Source organism: Acipenser ruthenus, chromosome 20 (genome assembly GCF_902713425.1).
Source record: "Acipenser ruthenus chromosome 20, fAciRut3.2 maternal haplotype, whole genome shotgun sequence".
NCBI classification, from domain to species: Eukaryota; Metazoa; Chordata; class Actinopteri; order Acipenseriformes; family Acipenseridae; genus Acipenser; species Acipenser ruthenus.
In genome coordinates, this window is record NC_081208.1 from 22,223,963 (window position 1) to 22,245,295 (window position 21,333).

General features: G+C 37.2%; 1 protein-coding gene across 1 annotated transcript in view; it reads right to left on the bottom strand.

The window, feature by feature from the left end:
• Positions 1–21,333, bottom strand: part of LOC117425162 (beta-2-syntrophin-like) — a 50,817-nt gene that overhangs the window by 20,819 nt on the left and 8,665 nt on the right. The window contains exon 2 of the mRNA XM_034041883.3: positions 7,978–8,188. Coding sequence (XP_033897774.3) covers positions 7,978–8,188 — 211 coding nt within the window. The remainder of the gene's footprint in view (positions 1–7,977; positions 8,189–21,333) is intronic.

Here is a 21,333-nt window from a genome sequence, read left to right on the forward strand (position 1 = left end):
CTGGCAAACTGTCTGCTGTGCCTACTGTCTGACCGGCAACCTGCATTTCGGAAGTTAAAATCAGGATTTTACCAAAAGACATAAAACACTAGCATTAGCATTCTTTAACAGAACACAGTGGACCTGTCCAAGGAGGAGTGGAGGGAGAGTTTGGGAGGGAGCGAGAGTTGGAGAAGGGGACTGGTGCTAGAGCTATGGATGAAAGGAGGAGTAGAGGGAGAGAAGGGTTCACAAATTCATGAAAATAAAAGTAAAAAGAAAGAAAGAAACAGGACAATACATGTACATGCCCAAAGAATATAATGTTGCTGCAGCAGTAACTTTTACCGTTTTAATAATTGCCTAACCTGGCTAATTTTAAACCACAGACCCTAGTTGTTACAAGTTTACAGCTCTTTTCTTGTGTTAAAAGATATTTGGATTCCATTCCCAGGGGAGCAAGCCAAAATCTGCCTACCTACAGAATACGTGCACACGATTTTCTACCACCAGTGGTATATTTTATGATACATCCAATGGTAGTACACAATTATTCATTAGGTCTTTTGAGTATGTTAAACAGTATGGTACGGCAGTGTAATTACAGGTCTAATATTGACTCTGAAGGCGTTTCCTTCTGAACTCTACCGTTATAACAAAACCACCATTATATGTCAAAATTATAATATAGTTACACAAAGCTTAGAGGAGTTGCTGACACGCTTTTAGCCACGAGGTCAATTAAATTTGTCAAAATATGCAAACTGTTCTGTGCCGATCACAAAAATGTAGTATCCAAATACCAAATATATATGGAATGGATTGCCTAGTCATGTTGTTGATGCTCAATCACTGGTAAATGTAAGACTCAAAAGTTTTGAGATCAATCAGATAGTAGGAACTGGACAAGTTAGATGGGCCAAATGGCCTCCTGTTATCCGGAACGTTTTCTTCTGTCCTTATGTAAAGGCACTGGTGCAATATCAACAGCAGAGTGGTTAGGTAACATGTAGCAGTCTAGCGGCATTGTAAATAGAACAGAACAGACATTCAATAATAGTCACCTAACTGCAGCTGTGCTGTAAAGCTGAACTGAACTTTCACTATCATTTAACCACAGTTCTTTTATTACATGGAAGAAGGCAGCATTGTGTTGTAACAGGAATGCTTGTACCTTTCCCAGCTGGCACACCTCCATCCCACCTGAGTCCCACTGTGATTGTATTTTCAGTAAGTAGGATTTCATGATATTATGCAAGGGAAGCTAGAGTTACTCCATCAGCACAGGGCTATAATTGCATCTCTAGGTATCGAAAGGAATCACCAAAACTAAAGGGAAGCTGTTTAGAAAATATAAGTTAGTGTATAACATACTGAATACTATAATAAATACACCAAATAGCATAAAAGATGACTTGGAGTCCAAGGGGGTTTGAATGATGCCATGTCATTCAAAACATCCCAAGCTATGATATTACTTATACTTTTCTGTTTTTAAAGATTTGTATGGATACATTTCCTTTATAAATGTTTACCATAGCAAAATCACAGCAAAGTGCAATAAAGCCAAGTGAAAGCAAGGCAAAGCATAGGTGAGCTTTGTAAAACTCAGAAAGGTATGGTAAATCATATTAAAAGACGTGGCAAACCATGGTCAACTATGGTAAATGCATAGTACAGCCATAGGAAAAGCATGGGAAAACTACAGAATTACTGTGCAAATGTATCGCGGTGAACTTCTATATGAAAGTGTCAAATTTCACAAATTACTATTGGTGGTTTTCACCGATTTTCAACCAAAATCAAGAACAAACTTACAAAGCTGACTGGAAGTGTAGCATTGAAGTATCTGTAAGGAGCGTTCAATAAATGTTCTTTACTAACAGCTTCAAATAAAATACCATTAAAAATATCTAAATTTGCCTTTACCATAATGTGTGCATTTTTCAAATAGGAAAATCCGAGACCTACGAAATGATGACAATATATATTAGGTAAAAGTTATTATTTTGTTAGCGCCATGTACTTTAAGCATTGAGAGCAAGAATTGTTTCACAAATGAGTAGAAACTCAGTAAGCAGTAAGGTAGGAACAGCTTAGTTCATACAAAATACAGAATACAGAATACATAAAAAATCCAGCATGCAGTATTTCAATGGCCTGTCAAAACTCCACATAAAGTATAGCAGTGAACTTGTACATCCTACCATAATTCCATTGACTGCAGGGTACACTCTTTAATCCAAGCACTGTATTGAATGCACACAGCGCATTGTGGCCCTCCTCTGTATTTGTGCTGATTTGATTAGTGCTCAGCACAGCAGTTTTATGACTCCTCTGCTCTTATGGCAGCACAGACAGCAATCTGATTTCCCCAGCTAGCAGCAGGTAGCAGCAGAAGAGCTGTGCAGCTGGCAGGGCTGTGGTGCCCCAAGCTTGTAAGACCTGCAGCCACTGACCCAGATGACAGCACTACACTCTCTTATAGATTCAGCATGTACTCAGAGGTGACATGGTGGGAGCCATCTGCTCTTTTCTACGGTCTGGATGCATGTAAACGAAGAAAGCCCAAAGAAAACATGCTCTTGACAATGTTTTGGCTTTTGCCTTCTTCAATTACTTATATTATACACATTATTTCTAGTGATTGATGAGGATCATGTTGGAGAATTAAATCATTATATATATATATATAAAGAAAAGGGCTTGTAACCAGGAGGTCCCCGGTTCAAATCCCACCTCAGCCACTGACTCATTGTGTAACCCTGAGCAAGTCACTTAACCACCTTGTGCTCCGTCTTTCGGGTGAGATGTAATTGTAAGTGACTCTGTATATATACACACACACAAACACATACAGAAACATTTTTGCCTCCCTGACCCGAGGGAGTGCCAAAGCCAATGTGAAACTCCCTCTGGAATCCCCAGCGAAGACCAACAACTTGACACAGCCAGGACAGGATCCCTGACTTTATGAATCACCCTGCACACCATGCGCTGTGCTTTTACCAGGTGAGCCACTCTGGGACCCTAAACATTTATTTCTTGACAGAAAAGGTAAAAGATAAAACTAAGAATACAGTACAAACTACACAAAATGCCATCACGATGAAGCAAAACAAACACTTGGATTTCGGTTAAAAACCCAAACCATTTGCCATCTGCAGAGACACAGACCTACATCTATGGAAAGAGATTCCAAACAATATCGCAAGTAAAACTTGTAGTCATAGACATTTAATTAAATAAAAGCACTGTATCGATTTTCCTCACTTACGCGTTGCAAAAGACTGGAGTACAAGTGGGAAGACTGGCAACTAAAATATACAGTTTGTATCTCATCATTGAAGTGTTGCAATATCTCAGGTTGCAATAACTGTGACAATAATAGCTGACTAGTGCATCCTGCTGCTATTATAGCCATCCATGCCTATAAGGAAACCAATACAGCCCCTCGCTCTGAGAGATCACTGCCAAGACTAGATGCTGCCTCAGGAGAAAATCACTTGATCTGCAGCAAGAGCTGTGAAAACGTACCCGGAATTACATATGGATTTCTATTGAATGAGTCAGAGAGGTTCTGGTGAAACAATGTCTTCAACATTTGATCAGTTCAGATTACAGCTATACACTTCACTAAGTGCCAAGTTTTAGTAAATCAACACTAATCAAGAAAATTAAGCTATAGAAGTTAGTAATTTATATCCACTGAAGCTCTACTTAGTCTATGCTGTTTAAGATAACTCAAATGTAAATAAATATTGTAGTATACATTCAGAAAGTTAACATTATTTTACATAAGAGAACATTTAAAAGCCAGGAGGCCATTCAGCCCATCAATGCTTGCCTAGTTTTTAATAGCCAATTGCAAAACTAGACCCTATAAGTTTAAAAAAAAAAATAATAAAAAAATCATTATTTTATTCTTTTTCCACCTCTGATGATTTTCTAGCACTATTGTGCAGTTAATTCACATAAATATTCATTACAAAATGAATATCCTTCACAGTAGTCTGCATCTAGATTTATTAGAGTTTGCCCTCATGCCTTATTTCCTAAACAAGTGGCCATCCTTCATTATAGAAACAGGTGATGTGTAGGGTCAAATATTTGCCCACTCTGTCCAGCAAAGACAGCATTGATGTTTGCTTTAAGTTAAATCTGCATATTCGAACAATGAGGTCCAGTCCCTGTAGGTTACTGAAGTTAAAACAGGGATTTTAAAATATATATTTAATTTAAGGGCATTTGCACAAGCCTGATCACTGGGAATCTGCCGGTGTAGTAAATGGATACAATGTTCACCACGCTGACCTTGAAACAGTTGGTGTTCAGATGTTTTCCTCAGATGTGGGTTGCACTTTAAATAAGTAAGTACTAGACGCTAAATTTATAGCCATTGTACCGCAGATACCCAGAGGTGCAAGACAGACTGAAACTCACACAAGAAACTGGATAGGGATTCTTAGAAACATAGAAACAGCTCTATTAAAATTCCGTCTCGTAATCTCCAATCAGGCATGGGTTTGATCCCTGGCCTCTAAAAGTTGACAATCCAACTTGGTAAGCTAGACAAAGTGCCTTAGGGATCAGAATGGCTTGTTCAGTCCCATATATCATCTTGTAGAGACTGCACATGCTGCTAACAATTTAATCCCTTTGAGGTTTAACAAATAAAATTACAGTGATCCATCAGGGATTCAGAAAAAAAAAAAACAGGAGTGGTTTAACCTTTTCAGTACCATGTAATCAGAGCCTCTTGGATCCCCTTTTAAAAGGCAGCCCTTTACCCTGCAGAACCAGTTATAAGGCAGCATGGTTGTGGCTCTCATTTGCCCCATAATACCATTGCACTAGCACTTTCATTCTCATTATATGGCAAATAGCATAGCCTCTGAACTATGGAATCTAGTTTTATGAAGGGGAAGCACTGTACGTCACTCGTTAACTCTATATTCATCTTGCTGGTGTTTTCCCAAAGTGGAGATTCCATCCATTGATCTATTACTTAAATAACAAAAATATAGTGAAATGAGGTTTGGGAAAAATCTTGTTTATAAATCACAAGGTAGCGATTTGAAGAGCCATCCCTGTTTAGATCAAAGTAGACACCGATCAATAAAGTACCTCAATCTGCCTTAGTGTTTCTGGGTCCTAATAATATTGATAAAAATCATACTACCGAAGCAAGTGTCTATCTTTAAAAAGACTGGAGATGATTGCCAATTATGGATTGTAAGCAATCAAGATTTCCCATCCTTGTTCCAGTACTGCATGATGAAACCAAAGCAAAAGACAGGGGGCCTGATATTCCACCGTGGGCAAATTATACTGAATGTATTACACGGGCAGAGGAGGCAATTTGCCCATGATTTACCCATAGGGGGAAATACAGCATAGGGAAAGTTTATGATCGATGCAATGTTGTAATTCTATGCTGGCAATGCAGAGGGAATAGTTTTCTATTCACGTGGCACTCAAAAGGTTAAAACCTTCCTCTTGCAGTGTTACGTTTTCAGTGCAGAAACTGCCATTCCGTATACACTGCATAGTACTAGTTTGAAATGGGAAATTAACACTTTGCCTTTGTAACTACATGGAACTAAGCCTCAGGTTATGACCTTCAATACGTATTTGTTTGTCTGAGTTCTTCATGTCTGTCAGCAATGTCTCTCTAAACAGTGTATTTTTTTAAAGACCTCTTTTACTGTGGATTAGTAGGGCAATGCAATGGAGTACACACTTTACAGTGGTATGAAATAAGGGGGACAATAATATAATTTCCTTAGACTTAGAATAATAAATTCCTAACTGCCAAATAAGTTTCACACTGCAATCGGTAATGGAAAATGGTTCAAATATTCAGGGTGCTTTTGTCAATGCACAAGTAATGATCCCTTAAAAATATTATGAATATTATAATGCAGACAGATCATTTGTTATTATGAATGCAAGCTGCTTATTAACTGTGTGTAACACCGAATCACGTAGCACCATTGCGATCATTATACTAGCTCCAGCTCTACAGTATTTTAGAAAAGTTTAATCCAGTTTTAAAGGGGTTACAGTTAATGAAAAAGGCGGCAGTGCATCTGTCTGTGTCATTAACCAACAAGCTGCTTCCACTGTTACAGTGACATGCTTTGACCCTGAAGATACTGATGAGGTGAAGTGAGCCCGGAAGTGTAAAAGTAACACACTACCTGAAAGCATGGCATGGGGCAACCTTTAACTCTTTCAAAGCTGAACATAGGAATCTACATAGAAAAATTTGCCATTCCACTGTACTTGGAAGATTAACTAAAATAATACTAATTTCAGATACTCTTTGACATTGGGAGAATAAGTGTATACAGTGTTTGCAGTGTACAGTATCTTGCTATTTTGTACTGTACATTGTTCATTTGTCCGCTTCTAGAAGTTATCAGTTCTACTTTGTGACGTCAGGACATGTGTGGCGTTGCCAATTTAAACAACAGCAGCCGGGCAGGATGCCAAGATAAACAGGAACATTAAAAGATTACATTCTTGTCTCTGACTGTAATTGAAATGTTAAAAGTTCATGGGCTGGCAAAATAATTCTAGTAAATCTTACCCAATATATATTGCCATTGTTTCGTAGCTCACAGATTTTCTTATTTGAAAAACGCATGCATTATGGCAAAGGTGATTTTGATTTTGCATTTATTAATTGAAGCTTTTAGTGAAGAATATTTATCAAATGTTCTTTGCAGATACTTCAATCCTATGTTTGCTAATGCTGCTGCTACTGGAAAAGCAGTGATTGGTACTCAAATTACATTGTCTAAAAAAAACTCACCTGTGTCAGAAGCATTCTTTCAATAGGAATGCAGAATAATAAAGACTGCAAGAGATTTTATTGTTTTCAACAGTGATGGTAATACAGATTAGATAACAATACTATAATTATTTAGCTATACATGTATGTACAAACACAGCCATATTAACTTGTGTGTGAACTTAAAACACAATGGGTCCTATTTTAAAGTGATTGCAAGGTTTGCCTCCCCTCTTTTCTGAGAGGAACAAACCAATTTTAATATTACAGTTGTAAGGGAGTGTACTACCCTAACAAAAATAGGGAGGCTTTAGGACCCTTGTTTATTTCTGTTTTTTGAAGAAAATAAATATACAGGCACCATCCTGTTTTCATTTCAAAAGTTGCTGGAGTGCTTTATTTTTCACATACGATGGCGTTGGTGAAACCGTCCTCAAAAAACATTGCAGACCAGTGTCCACTTCATCACACAGTACAGTATAACTCAAAAAAGAAAACAAAAACAGTAGAATACTTTGCACAATTAAATTATGCATATCTTTTGGAATGAAACATAGAAACCGTAAGGAATGCTATATCAAATCAACCATAACTTCAAACACCCAATCATAAGAAATTAAGTACTACTAAAAATAACTTAAACAAGTTAAAACAAGCAGGCTGCAACTGAAAAAAATAGCTGTCAGTGTAATGATGAAGTAGACTAGAAAGACCTACAGCATAGTATGTACAGAATAGAATAAATGATCATGAATAGTTTCCAGAGCTAAGTTTTCCCAAGAATAAGCTTTCAATAGATGAGGCAAAGAGGTATCAGTACCATGAAAAATTCTATTTCATGTGGTTGCAGTATCCTGGAATAACTTAGTAATAAAATACATGGATAGACAGGCACCTTAATATATTCCCAGATTTTGATACAATAACGTACTAAAGAAGATCGAGTTTCATCACTATTGGATGAGAGGATCGCTAGATATAAAATGTAGGTGTCACATTGTCACACAATAGGTACCTAAGCTCTGATACCATCAATAACTTGCTAAAAAATGTCCTTATCTAGTAACTGTGGGGAAGAAATTCACTTATATATATTTTTTTTTATCTAAGCTTGATTAGGATCAATACAAAAAGGACTCTGTATAAAGGCTTCTTTGTATGCTTGTCGAATGTAAATTAATCCAATGTCTTCCACTGACCTGCTTTCAAGGTCTGGTATGGTGAGGTTGCGGCTGATGTAACACATCTTCAGGGAGATCACCTTCTTGTCCTTGGTACCCGTGTGTTTTGGAGAACCTGAGTCCTCGCTACCGCTCAGGCTGGGGGACTGGGGGTGCATGCCATCCCAGGGCAGGTCTGCCACCAAGGAGGGCTTCTTAAACAGAGGGCTGACTTCTTTAATGTATTTAACTGAAAGAGGAAGGTGAGAACATACAAATATGTCAGTCATGGTCAGTAAAATCAAACGGCAATGCAAAGTTTCCTTAAAAGTGATTCCCAAGATAGTGTGACTTGTATATGAACATGTATATGTTTTCATATGTCCCCATATTTTGTTACTCCCAATAACTTTCGCTAAAGAATGTGTACATCAGGTTTCATCACAATATACAGTAGTAAGTGCTTTTAGATGATTAAAAAAGTAGAACACACAGATGGACATTTGTACACAGACAGACATCGCCACATATCACAGAATACAATACTCTCAATAAGACATGCTAAATAATGCTAACACCAAGTTTCATCCCAACTGGATAAACAGTTTTCCAGATATATGTGTGACATAGTAACCTGTAACCACCTCCATTATATTCTGTCACTGTCATAATAATGAACAACACTTATACTATTGTCTATATACAGACTTATATTAATGTAAATTACTGTTTGAGGCATTCCAGTTTAAGTAAATACTTAATTAGACACAGCTTAATCCTGAAGCACCAAAGACAGAATGCGGTCTTGATAACTCATCTCTTTTTGTATTTATCAGATTTGTATACAGCTGACCCATTTTTCTGTTTTTCTGTTAGATATTACAATAGCCATGCTTCTTCTGTGAAGCATGCAAGGCCATGCAAGTAAAGCTCAAACATGCAATGGTTAAATCTTCAATGTACTTATTTCCATCCCTGTGACTGCTGTAGTGTATCTTATTGTAGGATAATATGCAGGAGGATCAGGATAAAATGTTTCACTAATTTATTAAAATTATGATAATTACTATACCCATGAAGACAGTTAGTAATGAAAGACATAGAGGCAGTCTGTCTTTTGAAAAAACAAAAAGAACCACAATCGCTAACATGTTACTATTTAAAATCAAAACCCAAGTTAGTAAAGTATACACATTGTCCTTGTCTAGCTGCTTGAACAAATGATACCCATTTTAAGCCAGCAACATGCTCAACATCAGCCAATCCTATTTAATAGTGATGTCACATGGTTATAAACAATAGCGACTGGATGATTTTGGATGAAAAATTATTTTATTATTTTTCTGTAAAAAGTATTATTTTCAAAAGAGAAATAAAACAAAGCTACCATTCAAAGGTTATGCATGGAACTCTCTCTTTTTCTCTTCATCTAAAATTGCCAGTAATACCCCTTATAAAAGTTTACTATATTATATATATATATATATATATATATATATATATATATATATATATATAGCAAGCTATAATATATATTCAATTTGGAGCTGTGGATTAGAATTGACAATAGGGACTGTATGCATGTCAAGTTCTCTTCCAGCATGAATGACACATCTCCCATCTGAAAATGCCAAACACACAGGAGAGAGAAAAACTAATTTGTGAAAAAAAAAATGAAAAATGGGAAATGAACATCATGGTGCAGAGAGACACTTCAGGGTTGTTTGACTTTTGTAACATTTTCATACATTTCTGTGATGATGACACAGGTGCAGTTTTGGTGGGAAAAAAAATTCTTGTTGGAGTGTTACCATCACATTACAACACTATTCATTCAAAATATATGCAAGGTTTGAGAATATTTCTCTAAATTGAAACCCTACCATAACAAAGTTTTAAGCAAAGTAAGGTTGTTTATTTTTCTTTTCCTAATTCTCATTTTTAATGATGCAGTCATTGACGCTTTGGTATAAAAATACTGCCTGCTTTAAATGGAAAGAAGTTTAGTTCCCTTATCTCTGCAGATGGCGCAGTTTTACAAATATAATGGCTCAGGAAATGATATTTATAGACCAGGGCCCAGTTACAGCTTTTCCTTTGGGCTACAAGAGCAGGGTCACACGTTTCAATTATTTTACTCTTTTTTTTTTTTTTTTTCATTATCTGTTGCTCCAGTTTAGTCACTTAACTGAAACACAGAGAAAGACTTCAATCACTTATGAGCTCAAAATGGGCCACAAATTCACAATAATAATAAAAAATGACCCACTTTCTTAGTTCCTATGTTCCAGTTAATATTTGTGAAGTTTTGGAGCAGACACAGGTAAACTGCCATGTTGGTACAGTAAACAGAAATTCCATATTTGAAAAAATTGAAAGGCCTGCGATATTTACAATACAATTACGTGTAACAGGCTGTCACAAACAACAGGATTTTGATAGAAGGCAGATCTAGTAAGTGCTTGGTTGGTAGGTGCTTCTGTAGCAGAAAAGAGTTGACTCCATGGCCATTCAGGAAAACAGACTTTGCAGCAGATTTCAAACCCCATCTCCCTAGAAGGAATCAGAGTCAGTGATCATTGTAATCACTCCAGAAGACTTGCCATGTGGAATCAGTGCTATCCGGGCTGCCTATGGTGGCTTCGCACCCTATTACGGCAGGAAAAGTAAAAAAACAAAAAAAAAAAAGCAAAGTAGACAAAGGTTTTAGCTAGTGGCTTCATCAAAGTACACTGATGATGGTTCGCTGTACATACAGTATGTAAAAAATCCTTATGGTGAAAGCTTGTACAAAGCAAAACTGAAAACTGTATAACCAACGTTTATGGACAGACACCTCCATATATCCCCAAATTCCGATATGTTCAATAACATAAGAGTTTCATGTTTATTTTCTGCATATCCATAAAAACTGTTAAGAACTATGTGTGTACATCCTGGTGCCTTTGTATCAGTGTGGAGGCTGGACACGACTGCATTTATGGTTACAGAGCTTTTAACTTTATCTCACTGACAGACAACAGAATCTGTAACAGCAGTGAATCCCACAACACTGCCCATTACATGTTCACTACATCCCAGTCTTCAGGGATATGCATCCCGAGAATGGAGTAAATCAATTTTATTTGCCCCCTTTTCAAACTCACCTGCCCAGCCTTGTTCACACAACACCCGGCAGGCTAATCTGTAGATCTCAGTCTGAAAGGGAGAGAGAGGGGGAATGCAGGGACAGGCTGAGTGAGCTGATATTATCTCTGATTATCACTCCTCACATCTACTGTAAAAATAACTAATCCAGCCTGCTCAGCGACGGCTGCTCTGGGGTTTGGACACACTACGGCAACAACTGCTGTGAAGCTGCAAGATTGACAGACAATTCAACACCATTTTAGACTGTGGAACATGTTATCTTCTGGATTTGACAGTCTCCCCCCCCCCAAAAAAAATGCTTCTTTAGACATGCTAAAATGAATAAAAGATGGGTTTATGCAGTTTTTCATACACTTCTATGGCTACACCCTTCCTGTTGAATAATTATCTAAACTAAAATCTGTGGAAAGTAAGAGAACAGACTCAATGGATCCACAGTACTTTAGTTACACTGATTGTACATTTTATAACTGAAGGGCAGTCAGTTCTAAATTTAAAATTATTTGTTATGAATATGTAGACGATACTCCCTTAGTATTCATGGGGCACTGTTGTTATTGAATGAATAAGAATGGCTGAATAACTGACGAGCATCCAATGGGGGATGAGTGGGTTGTTTACAGCCATCCTAATGAGTGAAATAAACAAAGCACTTATACAACAAGTACAAAGTATGGAATGGAGAGTATGTTACTTACTTTAGATAATTACTTTTCTTGCCTCAAACCACTCATCCGCGGTGTAATTTGGAACAGTACAATTTGGCCGGTCACAGAAAATCACTCAGCAGCATTGAATATGAAAAGGATATTCAATGCTAGAACTCTCAACACTTGTTGTATACAAGTCTGTAAACAATCATTGTGAATGATTTTCAGTTTAATTAGAAATGAAAAATGAAGTCTGTGTTGAAATATTTAACATTTAAAAGTCTGGAAGAATATACAACAACATTATGAGAACAAATAAATCATAAGGTTCTTATAAAATACATTTTTAAGCTAATTCCTTCACTTTACTGGACCCAACAAGGTAATAATAATATTCAGAAATTCCTGGAAGAACCCATAGCACTGCTCAAAAGCTATTTAAAACTTAAATATGATGAACCCCTGCAATGCCTCCCTCATCTCTCACACTGAACTAAAATGAAGCCCTTCGGTCCTACTTCTTTAGTTCAAGTCTGCATATTATCCACTATGCTGCTTCAGAGGTAATATTCAATTCATTTAAAGCTGACAAGCTCAATAGTGCAATGAGAACTCTCTGCGCCATTCCAGTGAGCTACGAATCAATATAGCTTCGGAGAAGAATACAGCACTTTCACAGCTGTGATTATCTTGCTGGAAGATGGATGGTCAGGATAATAGACCACAGATGCTGCGCTGGAAAGTAAACAGAGGTCTCTGATGGGTCAGTAACTGGAGAATTCTTCACTTTTCCTCTTTTCATACTTTTTACATGATTAATTTTCACTGATGATTCACTGTTCGCTTGTTAAATCACCCACCATACGAGGATCCAGATGTTTTGTTGCGGTTCAGCTTCACATTCCAGAATGTAGAAAGTAGTCAGATAACAGATCACTCGTGCGATGCAGTATATACAAAAATGTGTAATCGAGCCTCCAAAGCAAGGTAAGAATACATATAGGAAATATCCAGTTTTGAAAGAAATACGCAACAGTAAACGTTTTTATTTTTAAAAATATGATATATGGTACTACACTTGGTTAAATAAATCTCTGTTGGCAAGCCATACCAGTAGCACTTGCTTGACCCCACCAATTTAATGGCTTCTTCTCCTGTCATTAACCAACCAGCTTCCCTTATTGACTAGCTTTCAGCCAGTAACAAAACAAACAATGGAAAACAATCTGGCCTCAAATCGCAACGCAGATCAAGTTTTAAAAACGTAAAAAATGATCACACAAAAAAATAAGAGAAACTATCCTTGAAATGCAATACACTCATTGTCCAGAATTATTTTTTTTTTTTTTAAGTAACGGGATGTGATACTAAATGCATCTTCCCTAAAGGAATGGCAACTTTGAGCAGCAGTCTGAGAAGAGCAGAACAGTACAGAACTAGCACTGACCCTCATTAACACACAAATTGGCTGGAGCCCACCATATGGGACTTCTGCTGCAAAGTGCTTTTCCTCATGGCGCTGCTCGCCTGGTATAAGAATTTAGTTCTAGGAGGCAGCTCTTGTTTTAGAATTCTCAAAGGTGGATTTCACGCTCACGTTTTAGACATGTTACAGGAAAACTAAGCTTTTCAGATTTTTTGGTGGGTAATGATAATAATAATGGCAAATTCTGTTGGTTAGTGCAGCCAAAAATTCAAAACTGTAATCGTTTTGACTAATAAGAAGAAGAAAAAAAAATACCTTTTATGCAACTGATATTTCATACACATTTTTAATATAGTGATACGATTCTTACGGTGTATATCGTTCATTTTTCAATTCAGCATTTTGCTGGTATCTGTTTTCTCAATAAATCTATAACCTGGTCCCGAGCATTAAAACATAAAATCCATGTTGCTGTATCATCAGCCTCTGTGACTGGGCAGCAAACCATAGCTCTCTTCTAATCTTAAAAGCAGATCCGGTGGGAATTCAATCCCCCAACGAACCAGCAATACAGGAAGTCCCTCCCTGTATAAACAGCCCTTCTGTAATAATGATATTCCACATGACAGGAATTCATGGCAACAGGAAATGGACAACAAGGTAGAATCAAAACCCTTCCAAGCCAAAACTGTGAGGGGGGGTGTTATCATATAAATTGTGACATTTTCAATTGCTTCATATTTCATACTTGTTTTTTTGTTGCAGCATGATCCTGATAGTAGATTTGCTTAAATTCCACATTCTTGAATAACAAAGCAATTAAGCTATAATTATAACTGCGATTACACCTTTTCTGTATTATTGTAAATAGTGTTTTGGCTTGAGTTTATACTTTTCTGCATACTAAGATTAATGTTGCAAACATAATGCTTGCAATTGTTAGTTTGCTGCACTTGGGCAAAACATATTCCCCAAAAAAAGATCTGCTTGTGCAACCACACGAAATACCTCCTTCTGCATCTCTTCAAACCGATGTGTTGCTTTGCGATTGAAATGTGGTTCAACACAAATCATGAGTACAGAGAATTTAGCATGTCAGCAGTTCTCTACTTCACCAGCTTTGACTTAATTGGCTGGTTGCTTGCCCTTAGTACATATTTTGAGTATTTTTCATGCTAGCAAAATTACAAAAAGACAACCAATAACCCAAGTTTTACTCTGCCTTTCACTGAACTAGCATTATCAGTACTATGTTTTAATTTGAAATTTCCATCCCTTCTTACAAGTGCCTGCTCATCTGTCCTTGAATTCCCTGCAGTCAAATGCAGCATGGGCAGAGAGGGGTTGAATTCAATAATACGTTTTCCCACCTTTTGCAAAGGGAGCACAGGAAATCAGGAAACGAGGGGTACGTTATTCACAATAGTATCAAGCATGTGTGACACACATATAGATTTAAAACACGTATGTCAGTAATACACCCCCATCCATGACTGAAATTCAAAAGCCATCAGTGTGATGAAAAGTTGATGACCATGACATTTCTCACCATCAGTAGAAAGTAGCAGATAATATGAAATGGCCATGCAAAGTGACTCTGAAGATTGTGTGACATACCTATGAACGGATGTACATGCACCTTGTCTGCCTATTATGTTACTCTCAATAACTTATGCTAAAGAATGTATACACCAAGTTTCATCAAAATTATATAATCGGTTCTCAAGATACACGCTCAATAATACGCTCGATAACTTATGCTAAATAATGTTAATATCAAGTTTAATCACAATTGTATACGTGGTTTTTCAGCTATATGGGAAATTGTACCATGTGGCATATGTAAGCACTGTAGAAACGTACGACCATAACCCCACTGCCAGGGCATAATAATAAATATCAAGAAAACATCAACATTGGTCATCTTTTTCTATTTAGGAATGAGAAAAGTCCCCGTTTTTAATTACTAGTTGTGGGGCTTGCAAACCAAACAGTTTATAAAAACCAGATTTTTATTTTATTTTAGTTATATTAAAAACAGCCATCTGTTAATCAATCCAAACCATATAACTAACCCTTTGTCCGCCAGAAGTTAGAAAGCACTGTAGCCTAACAATGAAGACCCACAGGAAGCCATTTCCAAAGAACCATAAAGTAATAGTAGTTGAAGTTATTTCAATTATTTCGGTTCATTGTTCAGTTTTATAAGTTAAATTTTTGCATGCAATATTAACTCATACTGAAGAATTCTAATTAACTAAACCTTAACCATAAAAGTGCTCTTACTTTTCAGTCCTAACAACTAAGTAAGCAACTTGAAAAACATAGTGGAACCAAGGAATGCAGAAGATATAAAATGTAGTTTTCAAAGACCGAATAAACAGATCTCAGATTTACCACACACAGGAGAAATTAAACAGTGTACTGCGTGCAAGATCTCTAGACTCACCGGCAGCGGAAATGAATGGAGTCATTTTAGTTACCAATGGCTTTCATCCAAGTATGAACCTCTTATGATGAACTCTTGTCAAGCAACAAATGGTTTGATAAGAACACTTTAATTACTGGTCCACAGTAGTGAACTATGTATGTTTAAAGTTAATATGTCTGGACCTTTTGTGATTTACATTAAGGAATGCGGTCATGCTGTTAGAATGAGCTTTAGAGTTTAAAAGGACATGCAAACACACCACACAGTATTGCATGTGTTTGTTTCTTCATGCACACAGCAACATGAACATGCATGCACAAAAACCCTTAACTTTCTTGGTTGATCGTTCTGTACAATGGATCTAAACTGTTGCCTTTTCACTCCAACATCAGTCTTTTCCAGCGACTAATACAGAAAAAAATGCACATCTACAAGGAACTATTATACAAAACATAATACTGCTTTTGGGCTTGATTATCCATTCTAAATTCAGACAAATATTATTATAGCATTAGCTGAACATTTTAATTAAACCAATGTGGTATATTACAATGTGTAATACATCACTGTATTACACTGGAGAAATATCACTTGATACCCCAGGAACACTCTGTGTAGAATGTGTTTTATTTATTTCAGATCTAACATCTACGGTGTCTCATTGACGACATGGAGAAAATGTAAATAAAAGTACACAAATACACGGTTTGAAATGTTGAGATCCTGAGATTTAGTATTTTATAAAACTCTCCCACTACTGACACTCCACTGGCACACTTCAAACAGAAGAAGGCAAAGCAATGAACTGTCAAGACACTTCATACTTAACAATGACAACTACAGTCTGCTTTAAAACCCTGTACAGCAATGAGTCATAGTGCTTGACTCACATGCAAACCTCTGAATCCCCATGGTAGGAGGTGATCTGATGTGATAACAAGCAAATGTGTCAAACAAAGCAAGGTTAATTTGCAAGCCATTCGTGTCAGGGTGTGAATATTGGTAATGTCACAAGTGTAAGTGGTGCTCTCAACCAAGCCCCCAGTGGAAATTAGACTAAATCACAAAACTACAAAACAATTTAGCTCAGAGTGCGACAGGAATGAATAGGAGAAGGTGTGCTTTTTGGCTTGCAGAGCTGTGAGGGGAACCTGTCACTGACATTCAGTGACCCATGAGGCTTTCATGAGCATGGTATGTTCTTAAACTACCACAGTCAAAATGGTGGTTATTTCACAGGCCACTATGGTCAAATTCCATGGCCATATTATTCCAGGTGTCCTGAAGGAAGGGTTCAGAGAGGTTCTTGCAGGTGAGTGGGGTATTGCCATGGTAGGTACAGTAATAGGAATACATGCTGTCTATGCTGGAAGCCTATTGCTTATAAGGGCAAGTTTAATAAAATTACAATTATAATGGTTAACCACTGCTACACCACAGTCAAACCATGTCCAAATTTGATCTCATAGAAACTTACAATTACGAATCCATGGTTAACCATGGTCTTGTAATAAAAACAATTGAGTGAGTTTTTACATAATGTTAAAAAAATGCATGAACATGGTTTGGCTGGTAGAAATAGTTAACCATGGTAATTGATGAAGAACAAAGAACTTTTAGAAAATAGAAAACAAATTAAAGCTGTCCTCTGTCTCATTTTTCCTTCTGTAAATATGTATCTGTGTTATTATTTGTTTATTTAGCAGATGCCTTTATTTAGCAGACGCCTGTTGGTTGCCTTTCAGATGTTTACCCCAGTCAGTCGTATTTGTTTCGAGACACAGGCAGGCTAGTTAAAGAGGATTCTGAACAGTGTGGCAGTCAACAATTAAACTGGAAACATAGCAGCTTCATCTGCACTGACAACAGCAATGCAAACTGCAGGGCACAGACTTCAAGCTGCCAAATGTTGCAAGAGAGCAGTGCGGTCTTCCTTCCTCTGTAGACAAGAATAGACAACTGTGGCTTCACTGAGAAAATAAAGATAACTTCCTTCGAAAAACGAAGTTTTAAAAACAGTTGTTGTCTGAAACAAGAGGCTCTTCTTGAAAACAAATAGAATGTGCAGGCAGTGTTCCCTGCTCTGGGGTCTGCAGTAGCTTTTGCAGGTGTTATGTGTCAACAGCACTTCACAAAACACTGCCTTTCATAAGCATACTTTACATAATCTAGAATCTAAATAATAACAAGACTTACTTCTCTGTTCTTTACCATGCTTCGGATACAGCTTTGCATTCATGGTACATTGAAGTCAATATTTACACAAGGATTAAATACAGCTTCCAAACTGGAAGGTACACTATCCTCCAACATATGAGAAAATTAAACTTAATGGAACTGCTGTATAGAGGGAAATCTTTAAATTGTTTACAAATTCAAAAGGGACTTTGAAAACTCATCAACACACAAACTAGTGACCATATTCATTTGAAAAGCCCATTCACACTCTGTTTGAGCAGCTTACTGTATTTCAAACTGCTTTATCATTGGGATCCTTAAAGACCCACAGAGTTTTTAGATCATCCAGCTACTAGGAACTGGCATAGCATTAGTTGTTAGGAGTATGGCTGGGTTTGCTTGAACTCTTCAATGAAACCCAATCCCCTTTCAGAGTTCAGTTTGTTTGTTTCAACACAAAGCTAAATCCAATACTCTAGTGCACACAAATCAAACTGAGCTCGCCTGCAAAGTTTATTTCACATGAACTCAAAAGTAATTGAGATTATTTATTCTTTTTTTTCAGAGTTGTATCCAAAGAAATTGAACTGGGTTAATTATGTGAAAAGGCCTTCAGTTTTAGGACCTGCTGACTATGAAGGTGTTATGTATGAATTATGACAAATACTGTGTGCAGGTCTCTTCCCATCTGACAGTTTAGGGGAAGTTACTTTTAAAAAGTAATCCATTACAGTTACAAGTTACTTCAATTAAACTGTAACTAGTAACGGTACTTACTACTAATGTAACTAGTACAATTACAGTTACAAATTGTAATCTCTGACACATTTTACAGTTTGGTCAGGATGCACCTTGAGATATTCTTTGAAGATCCAGCTTTTTGACTTTTTTGTTCCCTCCTCAGACACCATTTTCTAGCAGGATGACATGTAAGGTTTGACTTGCACTGTTGAAGCGCGTTCGGCTTTCCATACAGGCACATGATACTTTAGACAGATGTAATTTGCACTAAGAATAAATGCTGACTTGTGCTTTTTGTTTTACAGTCTTGAATTTAAAATGGCTAAGAGTTCCTATACATTTTAAAAACAGGAAAGGGAAAATTATATAATTGAAACCCAGCTAATATTGGAGTGTTGTGTAAGAAAACCGCAGAAATGTGCAGATTGGAACTGCAACTCAAAACTGATGTGCTAATGGATTTTAACTGTTCCTCCAATGTATTTATTCAATATTAATCAAATTAAATCTATTTCCAACAATTACAATGCAAGGGGTCCTGAGACCTAGATACTGTGCAGTAACTGCAGCTGAGCAGGAGGAGTGTGCATCATTAACACCAGCTATCTTCTAATTCAACAGCATGTCTGAACAGGTGTTCACCCTGCCATTCAATTAATACATGCTCTTCACTGGTACACAGTACTTCGTCAGCACTTGTGTTTCTCTGGGAAAAGTCACCCCAGCTGTCTGTATTGTGCAAATAGAAGCCTTGACCTGATAAGTTTAGTTCAAGGTTGATAAATGTATGAATACAAAATAAACACATTGGGTGGATATACATGCATCAACCTCACACCCAATGCTTCCAGGACTGCTGTAAGGGAACTGCAAATAAAAATAAATGTTGGTCTTCAACTTTTGCAATTGCATTTTTTGTCTGTATTATTTGGCTGGTTCTAGAATCCTGAAAGAAGCTCTGGTCTGTTTCCATATCAGTTCTGCTCACTGGTCTTTCAAAGTGCTTTCAAAGTGCTTTTCAGCAGCTTTGTGGAATATAGTGAGTGAGGCACTTTTTACAGTTAAGCCATTTCAGTTAAAGCACAAGGCATCTACTGTCTGACACTGTAAGGCATGACATGGAATCCTGAATTGACAACCATCATCAGCGTTCAAAGAATCTAGCTACCATCCTAACCTTGAAACAGCATTTCCTCTCCACTGTTTACATTATTGTATCCTGCTACACAGGATCAATTGAATCAAGATAAATAGCCCTGCCAACACTCTTTGTAAGAGGAATGGGCAACGCAAACTGTGGGGCCGGAGCGTACCTGACAGCAGCATTGACATGATCTCATCACATCGCGTACCTGACAGCAGCATTGACATGATCTCATCACACCGTTAATCTTTTCAGTGCTTCAAGCTGATATGGTTGCAGTTTTTTAAAATTATTTTACTTGAATTAAAAATTAAACACAATGCTCAGGTATAAGAGCCTGTTTGTCTTGCTACAACCCATACCTCTGCATGATGCTTTGAAGGTCATGTGATCGCACAAGTGGCCACAGGTGGGTGCAAGTGAATGATTCCTAATGCTATTTTGATTGGTTGAACTTGTCAAGCATACCACTCTGATTGGCTAAACAGACTTTCAGAATTAGAATATGTGGGTAAATATTTATGTCTTGTCAACAACTTTATGTTGTGATATCACAAAGTAAAACAGACTAAAACAATAAAGCACACTATGTGTTAGTGTGGTTTTGATCATTTTTTCATTTAACAAAATCAGTAGTGGCAGTAGTTGTCTGCTGTGATGTAGTTAACCCTCAAGGATGTCCAAGTGTACTAATACTGTACAGGATGTTCCCCAGGGATGAATTCGCAAGGTGTTTCAATTACTCTGAAGGGATAAGTGGCCATTTCTTAATTATTACAGCCTTCTTTCAGGAATTATGAAAGTGGAGAAATCTCTCTGTTCCCCACAGTGGCTATAAAGTTACTTTTGATACTGTTCCTCACGAAACATCAGTCATTTATACAATCTTGGAAAAGTACATTTTTTGATAGCTACAACCACCAACGGAATACATTTCTCCACAAAAAGGAAGGAATTCAATGAGAAAAGATACATTCTATATTTCAACCTGCTGCATGATTTGATAAGCTGGCAGGTCTGGAGAGAATACTCACCGTCAGGCAAAAACAATGGAATATGTTAAAGGAAGGCTTTTGCGATTGATATCTGCTATGCAAAGCTAAAAGGCAGTCGTCATACTAATTAAAGCAGAAACACATGCACACACAGAGCGAGGCTAAAGAGACAGAGTCTCCTTCAAGTTCTCTGCCAGCCAGCTTAACCACTCAAAGACAGCTGGCATAACACGGGCACAAGGAAATAACTCCTCAATCTTTCTCCAAAGTGTGTATTTGTATTCATTAGCAGAACTATCTCAGCCAACTGTACTGTGGTCCAGTGCGTTTGCATGCCTTTGCAAACTCTGTAAGCAATCTTTTCTACACAGGCCTGCATTTCATTCTTGTGGGAGGCAAATTTAGCAACAGTGTTTTAGGCTTTGCTGCAAAAGAAGGAAAGTATGAAGAATGATAAAGACATTCGTCACTTACAACACATAAATATGATATGGGTGGTGGTGGGTGGTAATAGGCCAATTTCATAGCTACTTTCTTCCTCAGACGCAGCATTTGGAAACTGGAAATGTCCTCCAGCATAAAACAATGTAGTCTTGGAGCATGCTGTTAGTGTAGTAATGTGTAATTTGTCATCAGATGTAACTCCTCTGTGATTATGACACTGACCTGCTGCTGATAGC